The sequence below is a fragment of the Orcinus orca genome, chromosome 15 (assembly GCF_937001465.1).
Source record: "Orcinus orca chromosome 15, mOrcOrc1.1, whole genome shotgun sequence".
Classification (NCBI taxonomy): Eukaryota; Metazoa; Chordata; class Mammalia; order Artiodactyla; family Delphinidae; genus Orcinus; species Orcinus orca.
In genome coordinates this window covers 71,502,500-71,517,792 of record NC_064573.1, presented here as the reverse complement: position 1 = coordinate 71,517,792, position 15,293 = coordinate 71,502,500, and the positions used below count along the sequence as shown (strand labels likewise).

The window sequence follows — 15,293 nt, the reverse complement described above, 5'->3', positions numbered from 1 at the left end:
CTTGCATTGTGGGGTAAGTCCCACTTGGTCATGGTGTATAATCCTTTTCATATGTTGCTAGATTTGGTCTGCTAGTATTTTGTTGGGGATTTTTGTGTCTATATTTATAAAAGATATTAGTCTAGTTTTCTTGTGATGTCTTTGTCTGATTTTGGTATCAGAGTAATACTGGCCTCATAAAATTTGTTTGGAAATTTGTTCCTGTCTATTCTCTGTAAAAATTGGTGAAGAACCGGTATTAATTCTTTAAATATTTGATAGACTTCAGCAGTGAAGCCATCTGGACCTGGGTTGTCAGATGTTGTTTTTAATTCTTATGATGGGTATCATCCCCTTCATTTTATAGATGAGGAAACGGAGGCTCGTAAAGGTTAGTGGCAGAGCTGGGATTTGAATCTGGATTACCTTATGTTAAGTACTAGGATGATAACAATAGCTGACATTTATTGTGTATTTAGTTATGTGTTTTTAACCAGACAGGGTACTTCAACGAAATCATCTCCTGCTATAGTCCCATTAGCAAGTGCTCATTTAATATCACTTTAACTTTATATGTAATGTACCCCTTTCCAGATAGAGAATCTGACACTTAAGGAGATTATGACTTTGCCCTACTGAACCACGGCCAGGAAGTAAATGGTGCAGCTGTGCTTCTCACTCACAAGGTTGCCTGACTCTGGAGCCTGCCCTCTTAATTGCCTTTCTCTATTGTGCGCAGCAAAAGCAGCTGTGCCACATGTGGGCAGCTGAGCCCAGATCAGATTCGACCTTGGATGTGAATGGCCTGGCCCAGACAGCACAGCACTCCGGGAGCCCCGGCTTTTCTCACTCTCTCTGCTCTATAGCTAACTGTCCTCCATGGTTGTAGCAAAAGAACCTGTCTATCATTCTGACTTCGTGTAGTTAGATGAAAATTTGTGTAACATACGTCACTCTGTGTAATACAGAAATGACTTTTAAAGGTGTGTCAACCAGCCGGCAGATTTGTGTGATGTCTTTCAGTGAAGACATTCAAAGCACTTTCCATATTTATGTTAATATTCATATTGTTGGTGAGATTAGATGGTATCTTGGCCTATTTGAGTGAAGAGGAAAGATTGTCTCCATTTTTCAGGTTGAAGGGCTTCCTCAAATGTCCGTTCACATTGATTAGTGGGCCCCAAAAAACTGACCCCAGTGCCTGTGTGGGTAGGGGGGCTGGGTGGGTGGTGGACCTCACAGAGGGTGGTGAGGGCTGACTTCCTGTGGGGCAGGGCGGGTGCTATCTCAGCCAGGCAGCCAGCCTTCTGGGAGCTTCCAGAACACAGGGCTGGAGGCTCCCCTGTACAGGACCAGGTTGTCTGTGTGGTACCTGCTGGTACCCGTGCTCACCTGTGCTGGTGGTGTTCTGTCCAGGGCCTGCCCTGTGGCTTCTGGGACGGGTGAGGGGTGGCCCCTGATGGTGCAGCACTCAGGAGCAGAGCTGGGTGTCTAGCTGCTCCTAATTAGGTTTTTGGTCAGTTTTCCCTGCAGCCCCTCTCCCACGTCTGTTTCCCTTCTGAGTGCTCGGCGGTTTCACAGTGGGCCTGGTGTCCTTCTGTGAGCCGCTCCTCCTGAGACCGCAGCTGAGTGGAGAACACTCACTTCTGTCAGTTACACTTGCCTGACAGCTTTCCTCTTCCACGGTTTTGTGGTCACATTTGCTCTCTTGTAGGCTCCTTTCCAGTGTCCTTTCGCTTTTCCTTTGGTGTTTATACCAGCTTTTATTCCTTTCCTGTCATTTTGTTAGGATTTCAGGAAGGAGTGGAGGTAAAATGCCATTTGTGTTTCTTTTGTAAATTACCTCTTCATGTACTTTGTGTAATTTCCTACTGGGATTTTCATGTTTGGAATCTATAAAAACTTTATATATGAAGGATATCAACTCTTTGGTATATGGTGTAATTCCCCCTTCTTCTTTGTTAACTTTACTTTTGAAACACTTGCTGGAAGGTAATGGCAGGGATTCCGGCTTCTGCTCACTTGTGCAGATGGTCGGGTAGGGAAATGGATCCTGAGACCAGCTGGCTGTTCATTGGCTTTTGTGTGGATGTGCTTTTCTTTTGGTTTTCACCACCTCATGGAAGCTGTCTTATCTCCTCCAGTTTGAGAAGTATTCATACTGTTTCACACATGGAGGACCCCGGCCAAGCGGAAGCAAGTCATTTGCCGTCTCCTCCACCAGGTGCTCTCAGCCTCTGGTCCTGGTGGTCAGCTGGGAAGGTCTGGCAGCAGCTGGGCTGAGGAACACGCCTGCTCACCAGCCTGCCAAGGCTTTGTCACCTCAGCCCAGCCACACGCCCTAGGCTTGGAGAGAGGCCGCTTCTGCACATGCCTTGAAAGGGTAGAAGGAGACTGGCAAAACTAACTTCTCTCCTTTTGTGCTTAGCAGTGGGCCCAGAGCCACGAGGAAGGGAATTCAAGGGGAGGAATTAGCAGCAGCCCCACATGTGTCCCGTTTGGCATGAGTGGACAGGTGTTAGTTAGCCCTCCTGTCCTTGGGGATCAGGCGCACTTGTTTTCAGCTGAGCTGTGAAGGTTTGACTGTGTTCCATCTCCACTCGTGTTTTCTCGTGGCTCCTTCCTCCCTAGCCTGCGTGAACAGAATGCCCTGGCATTAGCAGACGGGAAAAGGACGCTGTGGTGCAGCCCAGGAGACCTCAGGCAGGTGGGGCTGCTGATCCTAAAGCCTGAGCGCTGTCAGTGCACATGTCAGTTGGACAGCCCAGTGGAAGTTGGGGTCCGAAATGACCCATGAGGAAGCCTGGGAATACCAGCTTGGTGTCACTTCCTGTCCCCTAGGCCCTCTGGTTTACTTGGGAAGTGGCTGTGGTGAGTGATCAGCTCTGACATCCTGGTTTCCGTTACGCTCCCTGAGTTTTTCTGTTCCTCTGTCTCACTGCCGCTGCCGGGATCAGTACAGGCCTTTCTCAGGCCCGGTTCACCATCACAGCCTCTTAGCCCATCCCCTTGCTTTTCGCTTCTTGCTCTCTTAAGAGGTCCAGTGTGCTAGCGTCAGACCACTTGTCATCCTCGTCTCTACTTTCCATTAAAATTTTTGCTACTCTTTTCCAAGACCTGGCTTTTGTCCCATGGTAGCAGTCAGACTTCTGGTAGCAGTCAGCACCAGGAGTTTGGTTCCGAGTTGCTCTGATTGTCCTGCCTGTGTTGGAAGCCTCTTGAAGGCAAGGGTGGTTTGCTTGTGCTGAATTCTCCACTGCATGTAGTTGGTCTTGTGGAAACGCTCGTGAGCAGTCTCCGCTCTCAGACCAGAGTGCTGATGTCTGGAGAAAAAGCTGAAAAATGGAAAAATTGCCTTGGCAGACTGAGGAAAAAGCCACAATATCATAATTTGGGGGAGGAAGGATTCCTCAGTTTCAGATCTGTCAGATAACTTCACTTTGGAGTTTCCTTATCTGTAAAAGCGGAGGGCGGGTTAGAGTGGATTGTCTTTCCATTCCCACCCAACTGTGAAAGGCTAATTTCCCTTCATTCTTTTTTTTTTTTTAACATCTTTATTGGAGTATAATTGCTTTACAATGGTGTGTTAGTTTCTGCTTTATAACAAAGTGAATCAGTTATACATATACATATGTTCCCATATCTCTTCCCTCTTGCATCTCCCTCCCTCCCACCCTCCCCATCCCACCCCTCCACGCGGTCACAAAGCACCGAGCTGATATCCCTGTGCTATGCGGCTGCTTCCCACTAGCTATCTACCCCACGCTTGGCAGTGTATATATGTCCATGCCTCTCCCTCGCTTTGTCACAGCTCACCCCTCCCCCTCCCCATATCCTCAAGTCCATTCTCCAGTAGGTCTGTGTCCTTATTCCTGTCTTACCCCTAGGTTCTTCATGACATTTTTTTCCTTAAATTCCATATATATGTGTTAGCATACGGTATTTGTCTTTCTCCTTCTGACTTACTTCACTCTGTATGACAGACTCTAGGTCTATCCACCTCATTACAAATAGCTCAATTTCGTTTCTTTTTATGGCTGAGTAATATTCCCTTGTATATATGTGCCACATCTTCTTTATCCATTCATCCGATGATGGGCACTTAGGTTGTCTCCATCTCCGGGCTATCGTAAATAGAGCTTCAGTGAACATTTTGGTACGTGACTCTTTTTGAATTATGTTTTTCTCAGGGTATATGCCCAGTAGTGGGATTGCTGGGTCATGTGGTAGTTCTATTTGTAGTTTTTTAAGGAACCTCCATACTGTTCTCCATAGTAGCTGTACCAATTCACATTCCCACCAGCAGTGCAGGAGTGTTCCCTTTTCTCCACACCCTCTCCAGCATTTATTGTTTGTAGATTTTTTGATGATGGCCATTCTGACTGGTGTGAGATGATATCTCATTGTAGTTTTGATTTGCATTTCTCTAATGATTAATGATGTTGAGCATTCTTTCATGTGTTTGTTGGCAGTCTGTATATCTTCTTTGGAGAAATGTCTATTTAGGTCTTCTGCCCATTTTTGGATTGGGTTGTTTGTTTTTTTGTTATTGAGCTGCATGAGCTGCTTATAAATTTTGGAGATTAATCCTTTGTCAGTTGATTCATTTGCAAATATTTTCTCCCATTCTGAGGGTTGTCTTTTGGTGGTGTTTATGGTTTCCTTTGCTGTGCAAAAGCTTTGAAGTTTCATTAGGTCCCATTTGTTTATTTTTGTTTTTATTTCCATTTCTCTAGGAGGTGGGTCAAAAAGGATCTTGCTGTGATTTATGTCATAGAGTGTTCTGCCTATGTTTTCCTCTAAGAGTTTGATAGTTTCTGGCCTTACATTTAGGTCTTTAATCCATTTTGAGCTTATTTTTGTGTATGGTGTTAGGGAGTGATCTAATCTCATACTTTTACATGTACCTGTCCAATTTTCCCAGCACCACTTATTGAAGAGGCTGTCCTTTCTCCACTGTACATTCCTACCTCCTTTATCAAAGATAAGGTGACCATATGTGCGTGGGTTTATCTCTGGGCTTTCTATCCTGTTCCATTGATCTATCTTTCTGTTTTTGTGCCAGTACCATACCGTCTTGATTACTGTAGCTTTGTAGTATAGTCTGAAGTCAGGGAGCCTGATTCCTCCAGCTCCATTTTTCGTTCTCAAGATTGCTTTGGCTATTCGGGGTCTTTTGTGTTTCCATACAAATTGTGAAATTTTTTTGTTCTAGTTCTGTGAAAAATGCCAGTGGTAGTTTGATAGGGACTGCATTGAATCTGTAGATTGCTTTGGGTAGTACAATCATTTTCACAATGTTGGTTCTTCCAATCCAAGAACATGGTATATCTCTCCATCTATTTGTACCATCTTTAATTTCTTTCATCAGTGTCTTATAATTTTCTGCATACAGGTCTTTTGTCTCCTTAGGTAGGTTTATTCCTAGATATTTCATTCTTTTTCTTGCAATGGTAAATGGGAGTGTTTTCTTGATTTCACTTTCAGATTTTTCATCATTAGTGTATAGGAATGCCAGAGATTTCTGTGCATTAATTTTGTATCCTGCTACTTCCCTTCATTCGTTACCTTGATCTTTCTCTTGAAATTAAAACTGTTGAGCTGTTTCTGGATCTTGAGTTAGGAATTTTTCATTTCTTTGTCATTCTTGCCCTGACACATTTTGCAGTTTTCTCTGGCTACGTGCTGCTAAAGGAAATTTGGATTTGCCATTTGGCTACATATTAGAAGAGCAGACAAAATGCCATACCATTCTGTTATTTTTCAGCTTTTCATTTGTAAAAGTAAAGCTTTCACTCAGGGGCATGATTTTAATATACTTTTTGTTCTCCCACAGACACGATGAGGCGAGTGGTACGACAGAGCAAGTTTCGCCATGTATTTGGACAGGCGGTGAAAAATGACCAGTGTTACGATGATATCCGGGTTTCTCGAGTGACCTGGGATAGTTCCTTTTGTGCTGTCAATCCCAGATTCGTTGCCATAATCATAGAAGCGAGTGGGGGAGGAGCGTTCCTTGTACTCCCTTTGCACAAGGTAAGTCATCTGACTTTCCATCCTGTGAGACACCCTCCGGTAATCTCTGTTTAGTCTGTAATAGATTGATTTTGGAGATTGATAGTCACTAAGCATTGTGTGATTTCTAGGAACATTAGACTTGGATGTAATTGAGCTTAAGTTCCACACGCTTTACTAACCACATCAGTTTTTCTCTGACAGAGAATCATTAAACAGAATGGCAAATTCTGTTCCGGGTGTGCTCTCTGCGGATGAAAAAGATTCTTATAATGATGCTGTGAGCATGGACAGGCACAGGAATTTTATGATTTGGTTCATAATCGTCCACTTTTCATAAAAGTTTTTCCCAAAAGTGCAATTTTAGAAACAGTTATGTTTTTAAATGGGCAGAAATTGATAAGATTATAAGGGAATCTTTTTTGTGTGTGAGGTCATGAGGACTGAGACTTTTTGGTTTTGCTTTGTTTTTGGTTTTGAATGGTAAATGGGATGAGGGCTCAAGAAAATGTCCACAAACAATGCAGATTTCAAGTCTGGACAGTAGTAGTTTCAGCATAGGATCTAAACAGCGTTAACAAGCGGTGGAAATAAAGGCTCTGTATTGAAAGTGGTTCTGTGTGAGTTTGAACCCGCTGGGCTTCCTAGTTCTCCCTTCTTCTGACTTTATCCTTCCAGAGAGCCCTCTCCAGTATAGGGGAGAAGATTGGAGATTTGTAATTTTCTGCCTGTTCTTGAAAATTGTAGATGAAAGTCTGTACTAGCTTTAACAGGAAATCCCAGAATTGCAAATAATGGGGGGTGGGAAACACCATGAAGAGAGAGCTTGGAAAGAGTCATTTTCTGATTAGCTTTTAGGAGGAAAATAAGTTTGGTGAGTCCTGAGCCCTAATGATAAGGATGCAGATGTTGGGTCATGTTACAGCTGTTTCCACTCTGCTGGGAACAGTGGGTCTCCCTGAGTCTGAGCCATGCCTAGTAGTGGCATGTCTCATCATAATGGACCATGTGATTCTGAAAGTGGTTACAGTAACATGAATTTCTGTCAAAGTATTGTATTTTGGTGTTTTTTCCTTAGGAAAACTCTTGCTGGGAAAACTTCCAATTCTCTCGTACTTTTCATTCTCTCAGATGCTCATGACTAGTTTTATTTTAACATCTGATTTGTATCTCAGTGGCTGCATTGATGTGATATTACACAATAGAACCATCTCACTACAGAGGAGATGGATGCCTTTGGGGAACAAATCTGACATATGTTTCCAAACGTACTTTCTTATTGGCGAAGTTGTTAATCATGTTTTAAAGGAGAATCTTTTCATTAAATTGAAATTAAATTTTCTACTCAAGATACTTTTGCTTTTGTGGAGGAGATTGTTGTTTCAGTGATGAACAATACATTACACTATTGTAGCTGTACTTACCTGATTTGGGAGTGGGGGTTGGAGTTTAATGCCAGTCGCGTTTGATCTCCACGACTTTCTAGTCGATTTGTTCACCGAGAGCAAGGAGCATTTGGAAACTTGACTTTTCAGTTGTGGGTCTTATGGCAGCCAGCTGAGAAGACACCTCAGCTTGTCAACCAAGGTCAGGCACTGAAGTACCATGATCTCTTTTGAGTTCAAGAGGGATAAATTTACGACTTTTTGCTTCAAAGAAGGAGAATAAGCCAATTAAGAAGCCCCAAATAAACTTTTGAACGGCTAATCTTCCTCCAAGTTCAGACAGTTCTCTTCAAGTCCCACATTCACAAAAGGCTCTGTGAGTCCACCTTTGCTTTCACAAACCGTGGGAAACTTAGAGTTACATTTATACTGTTTAAGGGGGCCCTGTGTGCAGGTCCTAAGCTAACTGGATCTTATGCTTTGGTTTTCAGTTGCATTAAGTGACCAATACCTAATAAATAGGTTTTTATTATTTTGTTCTTCAACCAGCTGTTTAGGAATTGGGACAGAATAAGTTGCTTCAGAAATTATCATGTTTGAACGAAACATTGGTTTTTGGAGGAGCCTCGAGGGTCTGTCTTTTTCCCAGGCTTATAATACATTCTGTGTGGCTCTACTCCTTAAATATTAATTTGTGTTGGAAGAGGTGACATTGGCATAAACTAAGCCCAGTGACACCCATTGGAAATAAGGTCAGTACTTGGGGTTATCGACTTTTATAATCGACAGGTTCACACGTACTCTGGGATTTTTGTATATTAAAGTGTGTGTATTGAGCCCTTAGGGTCAGTGTGGCATCGAGGAAGGAACATGGGTCTGGAGCCAGGGGTTCAATCCTGTCTTGGTCACCGACTTGTGGTGAGACATGGATATGTCACTCTGTCCTTATGCTCTCCCATATCTCTACCTGTAACGTGAGGTGCTCTATATAAAAGTGATTTTCTAAATGGTTCTGAAGAACTTAGGGGCAGGATAAAGATACAGACGTAGAGAATGGACTTGAGGACACAGGGAGGGGGAAGGGTAAGCTGGGACAAAGTGAGAGAGTGGCATGGACTTATATATACTACCAGATGTAAAATAGATAGCTAGTGGGAAGCAGCCGCATAGCACAGGGAGATCAGCTCAGTGCTTTGTGTCCACCTAGAGGAATGGGATAGGGAGGGTGGGAGGGAGAAGCAAGAGGGAGGGGATATGCGGATATATGTATATGTGTAGCTGATTCACTTTGTTATACAGCAGAAACTAACACACCATTGTAAAGCAATTATACTCCAATAAAGATGTTAAAAAAAAAAAAAAAGTGGTTTGCTACCCAAAATTCAGCAAAGGAAACACTGTTGTTCCTTTTCTTTCCCTCCTTAGTGTCAACACGTAACTTTGGGAAGTAGATGCCTTTTTACTCGTGGCTGCTTTTCCTCCAAGGGCAAGGCTGAGCCCAGCAAAGAAAAGTGGTCTGTGGCTCCTGTAGACAGTTCTGTGTCTCGGGAGGTCTTAGAAGGATCCGCTGTGATGGCAGGGCCTAGCCCGGAGCCCCGAAGTGTCAGGTGACACCCACCTTTCTTTTCTTCCTAAGACCCTGTCCCTTGACTACTTACTACCTAGGCTTTTAGAAAATAGAACTATGTTCCACGTTGTCAGAAAACCTGCATTTCTGCCTGCATTAAAGGGCTGATTGCCCTCTGGATATCTATTTCCTTATAATTTTAGTATAATAATGAAGATTTGAATACGGATCGTAAGTTTTACATTTTTACAGATATTTCGTTGTTCATATAGTACGAGGTCTTCACTGTTCTTTGACTATGCACGTATAGTTTGATTGTCTATAGACTGAGTGTCTGCTGGGTGCCATCTTTGCTCTCCAGGAGCACTGCATCTGCTTTTCATTGTGGTCAGTTTCCTGACCACCCCCCGGCCCCCAGGAGATTGCTGGTACTGCGGTGTTTGTCTCACCTTTAGAAGTGCAACCTTGAAGGATGAAAACATTGGGGACCTGAGTACATGGTGAACCCACTGATCCTAGTACAAGACTCTGCCCTGGAAAAGAGATCCTACAACTTCAGTGTCTTGGCAACTTTGAAATAGTTTTACCATGAGGTGCTGCTTTTGTTTAAAGGCAAAGAAAAACCAAATTCCCACATATAATAAGAAGTGATGCTTGAAATGAAGATTGTGGGAAATGATGCTCTGGGTGTGTACTGGGCTCCTGTACGTGTTGATGGCAGTCTAGGATTTCTCTAAACATGAACTTAAGGAGGTGGGTATGGTTTTTAATCACTATCTCAAGAGACTTCTGGCAGTGTGTGTGTGTGTGTGTGTGTGTGTGTGTGTGTGTGTGTGTGTCTGTCTGTGTCCCCCCACTGCTTTTTTTTTTCCTGGTTATAGTCAGCCAGGTTGGTTTTAGTGATGCTTTGGGGGCTTTCTGTCCTTGTTAATATTGAATATGTGTGTACTGATCTTAAGATGTATTGTGACTCTTTCTGAAAGGCTCCCATTTTAAAACATGGCCTTCCATGAATTCTTCTTCAAAGTTAGTTAGCGTCAGCAGTAAGTAGGACTTATTGCAACCTCATGAGGCTTATGATTAGCTTCCAGGAGAATCATGGTCTCTGTCTTCCAGGACTTCAAATTAAAAATGGAAAGAGTGGTAGAGACAAATACATTGACACATACACAGCAAGAGGTAAGCTTAGGAATGCATATATGTTTATTTAAGTGTATGGTTTATGAGGTTTTTGTTCGAAAGGTTTTATTAGAGAAAGTAGGATTTTAAGAGATCACTGCTGGGGGAATACGGAAAGTGCTCAGCCCTGAGGTGGGGCGATTTAGATTAGCACACATGATTCAGGGTTTCTTTTGTCATGCTTCCCTCAAGCTGTGGCATGCTGTTCAGTCATGACTTCTCAAGGTGTGGCTTAGTACATTTTCTTATTCTTTGGTCTTTCATAGGATGAATAATATCAGTCTTGTTGAACAGAAGTTGGCTTTGTGGTTTTGGCCGTTGCGTTCTCCCCACAACTACACAAGCTGCCTTGTCAGGAGCACACAGGTTCCAGCCCCCTGTGCGCTACCACGTGGGCACGAAGGGCACGAACGAGCCTCTCCTTGTGCAGGAGCCACGCTCGTGATGTGAGACCAAGGCATTCCCATCCCTGTTGTGAGCCACGGTGGCTCCTACAAACAGCAATGTTAGATGTGTGTGGGCACAGGCGTGCACATACACACTAAAACTTCAGATCCCAGTGAACCTGGAGCAAGGGTTGAGGGAGTTGGTTAGAATTCTATGCTCTTGATGTCTTGACATCCGCTTGGAGGGAGGATGCAAATTGGAGGGCTCCTGTCTTCCCTAATCGCTTTCTCCCTTCCTCCCTTGACTGTTCTTACTTTGGAGGATTGGAGTGATGGCTAATTTCATCTTCCCAGTAATTGCCTAGGAGAGCAGCTCTGCTCTGGGCCATGATGGGATGGGTGTGGCCAAGTCTTTGTCAGCCTTTTGGGTCACTGTCTCCTCTCTCTTCTTGCTCCTCTGGTGTAGCTGTGAGGTGCCTTCTTATACACAGTTATGTTTCTCCCATATATTTTAAGAACTGTGTGTGGGAATATTTGGGATCTTGCTTTATTTATGTCTGTGAACTATCTTTTCAACTCATTTTGTAGTCTTTCTCAACTAGAGTTTTGTGAAAGAATTCAGCCCCTACAGAAAATCATTTCAGTGAATATTTTCTTAGTTTTCTCAAGAAAGGGACATAGCTAAGCCTTATAGATGGATAGGAGAGAAATTAATCCATTACATAAAGTAGCTGCCTTAGGGCATTAGGACTTAATTCCTTCACAGAACCCAGGTTGACAAGGGCTGCTTTAGTGTATTTTTCTGTCATATTTATTGAAGAAGAAATTTATTGAGGAAGAAATCTTGATTCATTTCAGTCAGTGTTCTAAGTGCTCCTTCTTAATGTTTAGTATCCAACTCAAATTTTATCTCCAATTTGCTGAGACAGTGGAAATCATCCTCTGGGATTCCTTAGCTTCTTGTCTCATGCCACTAGTACCACAGGCTGCATTATCACATTGTAATGTAATTATTTTCTTAGCCACATAACAGATAACGGGAGGGTGGTTGGAATTATATGCTCTTGATCTCTTGACCTTCGCTTGGATGGAGGATACAAAATGGATGGGTGTATGGTAGGGTTCTCCAGCATCTCACCTTACTCTCTTGTGGTAGCAGCCTCCAAGATGGGCTCCAATGGTTCTTGCCTCCTTGTATCTTGCCGTTGTGTGGTTCCCTCCCACATTAAATAGGGCTGACCTGTGTAGCCACTAGGATATGGAGGAATTGATGGAGTGTGACTTCTGAGACTCGGTCATAAAAGCATATTGGCTTCTTTATTTCTTTTGGAGCTTTCATGCTGTAAGGACACTCAAGCAGCTCTGTGGAGAGGTCCATAGGACCGCCCGCCAATAGCCAGCACTGACTTACCAACCACGTGAGTGTGTCATCTTGAAGGTGGATCCTGCAAACCTAGCTGACACCTTGACTCAGGAGAACCCTCAGCCAGAACCACCCAGATAAGCTGCTTTTGAACTCCTGACCCACAGAAACTGTGTGAGATGAGAAATGCTTATTGTTTTAAGTAGCTGAATCTTAGGGTAACTCATTAAGCAGCAGTGATAACTAAAACATGTACAGTTGACCCTTGAAAAACCTGCCACGGGGGTTAGGGGTGCAGACCCCTTGGCAGTTGAAAATCTATATATAAGTTTACAGTTGGCCCTCTGTATCCATGGTTCTGCATCTGTGGATTCAACCAACCATGGATCTTGTAGTACATATTTTTTGGAAAAAATTTGCATATAAGTGGACCTGCATAGTTTAAACCTGTGTTTAAAGGGTCAGCTGTATTCTCAGGGTATGGCACTTGACTCAATAATGTTAGGTCACACAATGCACAAATAAATGAGTAATTCAAAGCGGCCTAAAAGGCCTTTGGATAATTTTAAACACTCTTTCCACCTCTCCTTTTAAAAAAAAATCTGTATAGATAGATACATACATATAGATATACAGCATTCTATAACAAATCTTAAATGAATAATTGAGGGATTCTGTAGTAGTAATATCAGAAATATTACCAAAGCTCTATGAAGAGCGAATTGTTGTTTAAGCTTAAGTGAAATCTAAAACAGTACTTTAAAAAAATTACATTAATTCATTCACATACTTATTTCTCAGACATTTGAGCACCTGCTCTGTGCCAGGACCTGTTTCGAATCTTGCTCTTAAAAAAGCTTTGCTAACAGTTGACCTCGATCTCTCCAATGGGGAGGTTTGTCTGTGTCTAAAGGGCTCTGACACAGCGATGGGAGATGAGTTCTAAATGAGGCTCAAGGAAGATGTCACAGAGAAGGTTCTGTTGGAAGTTGGGTTTCTCCTGAGTGTAGGAGCCAGGGATGAAACAGAAGAGGAGCCCAAGCAACTCACTAAACTGATGTGTTAGAAGAGGGGCTCTGTTCCCAGGAGGGCGAAGAACGGGGGGGGGCCACATTCCTTCTTTCTGCGTTGGGATGGCCTTTTCTTGTATTGGAGAAATGGAATGCTTGATTGGAGGGGGATTGGGAGGAGCTGTAGGACAGCTTTTTGGTAGAAAAATTACACACTTCTTGGCTCTTTTTTTCCTTCACTTCCAGTGTAAATAGTACAAAACTAGTGTTTTCCTTCACTGTTATACGGAGAAGAACCAGGATAAGCACTGCTCTGCATTTTAGGATTTTTGTTAAAACTGGATCTACGTGGCATCTTTCCACTGTTTCAGCTTCAGGAAAAGGCAGTGACTTCATGTTATATTCATAAAAATAAGGCTCCAGAGTGACATCAGAATGTGCTTGGAGGGTCCCCTTCATATATGATGTCTTAGTTTTTGCACACGGTGGGGTTGCTGTCATACCTCTGTTCTACAGTTGCAGAAATTGAAACTCAGGCTGAGTGACTGCCTGGAGCTGTGGGGTCTTCCGTGGATTAGAACCTAGGTCTCTGAATCTTTATTTGGTTTGTACATGTATATGTGTGTGTATATATATATATAGTTTTGTTTTGTTTTGTTTTTTTGAGGTACGCGGACCTCTCACTGTTGTGGCCTCTCCCGTTGCGGAGCACAGGCTCCGGACACGCAGGCTCAGCGGCCATGGCTCACGGGCCCAGCCGCTCCGCGGCATGTGGGATCTTCTCGGATCGGGGCACGAACCCGTGTCCCCTGCACCGGCAGGCGGACTCTCAACCACTGCACCACCAGGGAAGCCCTGTACATGTATATTTTTGATTAACATTTTTTTCCCACTGCGTGTGAAAGATTTTTTAATAGAAACCGTGGTCTAATTGACACTTAATCCTTTGCATTCTTTCTCTGGGATTAGAAGACTTAATAACAAAAACACTAGCCTGTCAGGGCTCTGATTCTGGCAGCTCGGAGAATTGTCTCAAGGTTTGGAAAGTGCTTGGTCTCTACCGTGCCTTGCGAGTAGACAGTGGCAGTGATGGAGTCGCAGCAGCTCACATCATTGAGGGCTTCCTTTAAGTGCCAGGCGCCGTGCTGATAAGTGCCTTCTTTCATGGACTAGTTCAAAAGAAATGGCAGTCTCCCGATGGTGCTTTTCTCTGTGACCCCCAGTTACTGCCAGCACCTGCTGGATTTGCATTGGCTGCGCCTCCCCCTTACTGTACGCTGCTGACAGGCAATTTCCATTCCCACAAATAGCGGTGCCCCATTTTGGACAAGGGTGGCGATGCTAGTAGCCCTTTGTACAGATGTGGACATCTGGCACAGGGTAGCTTTGGTGTGATGGGCAGGGGCTTTTATTCAGTGCCAGTGTCCTGATGTGTCCTGGGATGCCCATTCACCGCCTCCTGAAATAGATGCTGTCTGTCTGCTACCCTGAGCACCTTAACTGTCAATTGTGTGGGCTGTGAAAGGCTGGGAGGCAGGGCAGGGCCAGCAGTGGAGGATGCGGGGTGGGGGGCACCAGGTGCAGAACAATGACTTCCAAATTACTTCCGAGCTGCCAGCCCCACGAGCATTGCACGGCCTCATTACCACATGAAGTGCCACAGAAGGACCTTTTCATCTGCTCCCAGTGACTGTTTTCCACAGTCTTGTTGGGTGGGGGGGGGATGGGAGGGGGACACCCTACTCACCCCCAGTTAACAATGGAGCACAAAGTCCTGGCAGAAGGAATCTTACCATGTACCCTGGGGCTATTTTTGATTACAGTGAGTGGCTGTGACTCAGAGTGTGCCCTGGCAGATGACGGCTCCCCCCTCCCCTCCCCTGCCTTCCTCCTACCCCCTCCCCTGGAGATGAGCAAGCAGCCTGTCCTTTGTGCGTTTCCTTGGCCGGCCTCTCACGCTGCTGCAGTTCACTGATATGTCCACAGCAGCCGGCCTGCAGGCCTGACAGGGCTCTGACAGTGGTTTTTACCATATATGGCCATCAGAGCGCTGGGGCTGTCAGCCGGCCAGGATCATTTCCTTCCTTTGCTTTGATTGGCTGCCTGGCTCGGAGAATGGTGGGATCTGGGAGTGTGTGGTGAGGGGAAGCCACTGAGTCAAGTGCAAAGAACATTTAACTCTTTCCTGGTTTTCTGGAGCGTGAGTCTGGGCTGAGCACATGGGCAAGTGCTGCTGCCAGAAGCCGCCTTGTATAAACGTGATGATGACCCAAGTCAGGGAAGCAGCGAAGAGCAGGTTTCTGAATACTGATTACTCTACTAAAATAGACTCCAGGTGCAATGGACAGATTTCTGCTGTCCCCGTTTGTCCAGAAGCCTCTTTATAACCATATGTAGTAAACGTTCTGC

At 44.3% G+C, this 15,293-nt stretch overlaps 1 protein-coding gene across 4 annotated transcripts in view; it reads left to right on the top strand.

Annotated features, from left to right (window-relative positions):
* Positions 1 to 15,293, top strand: part of CORO1C (coronin 1C) — an 85,252-nt gene that overhangs the window by 25,224 nt on the left and 44,735 nt on the right. For all 4 annotated transcript variants that reach the window (XM_033408627.2, XM_033408630.2, XM_012537335.3 and 1 more), the window contains exon 2: positions 5,816 to 6,015. In XM_033408627.2, the coding sequence (XP_033264518.1) occupies positions 5,816 to 6,015 (200 nt within the window). The remainder of the gene's footprint in view (positions 1 to 5,815; positions 6,016 to 15,293) is intronic.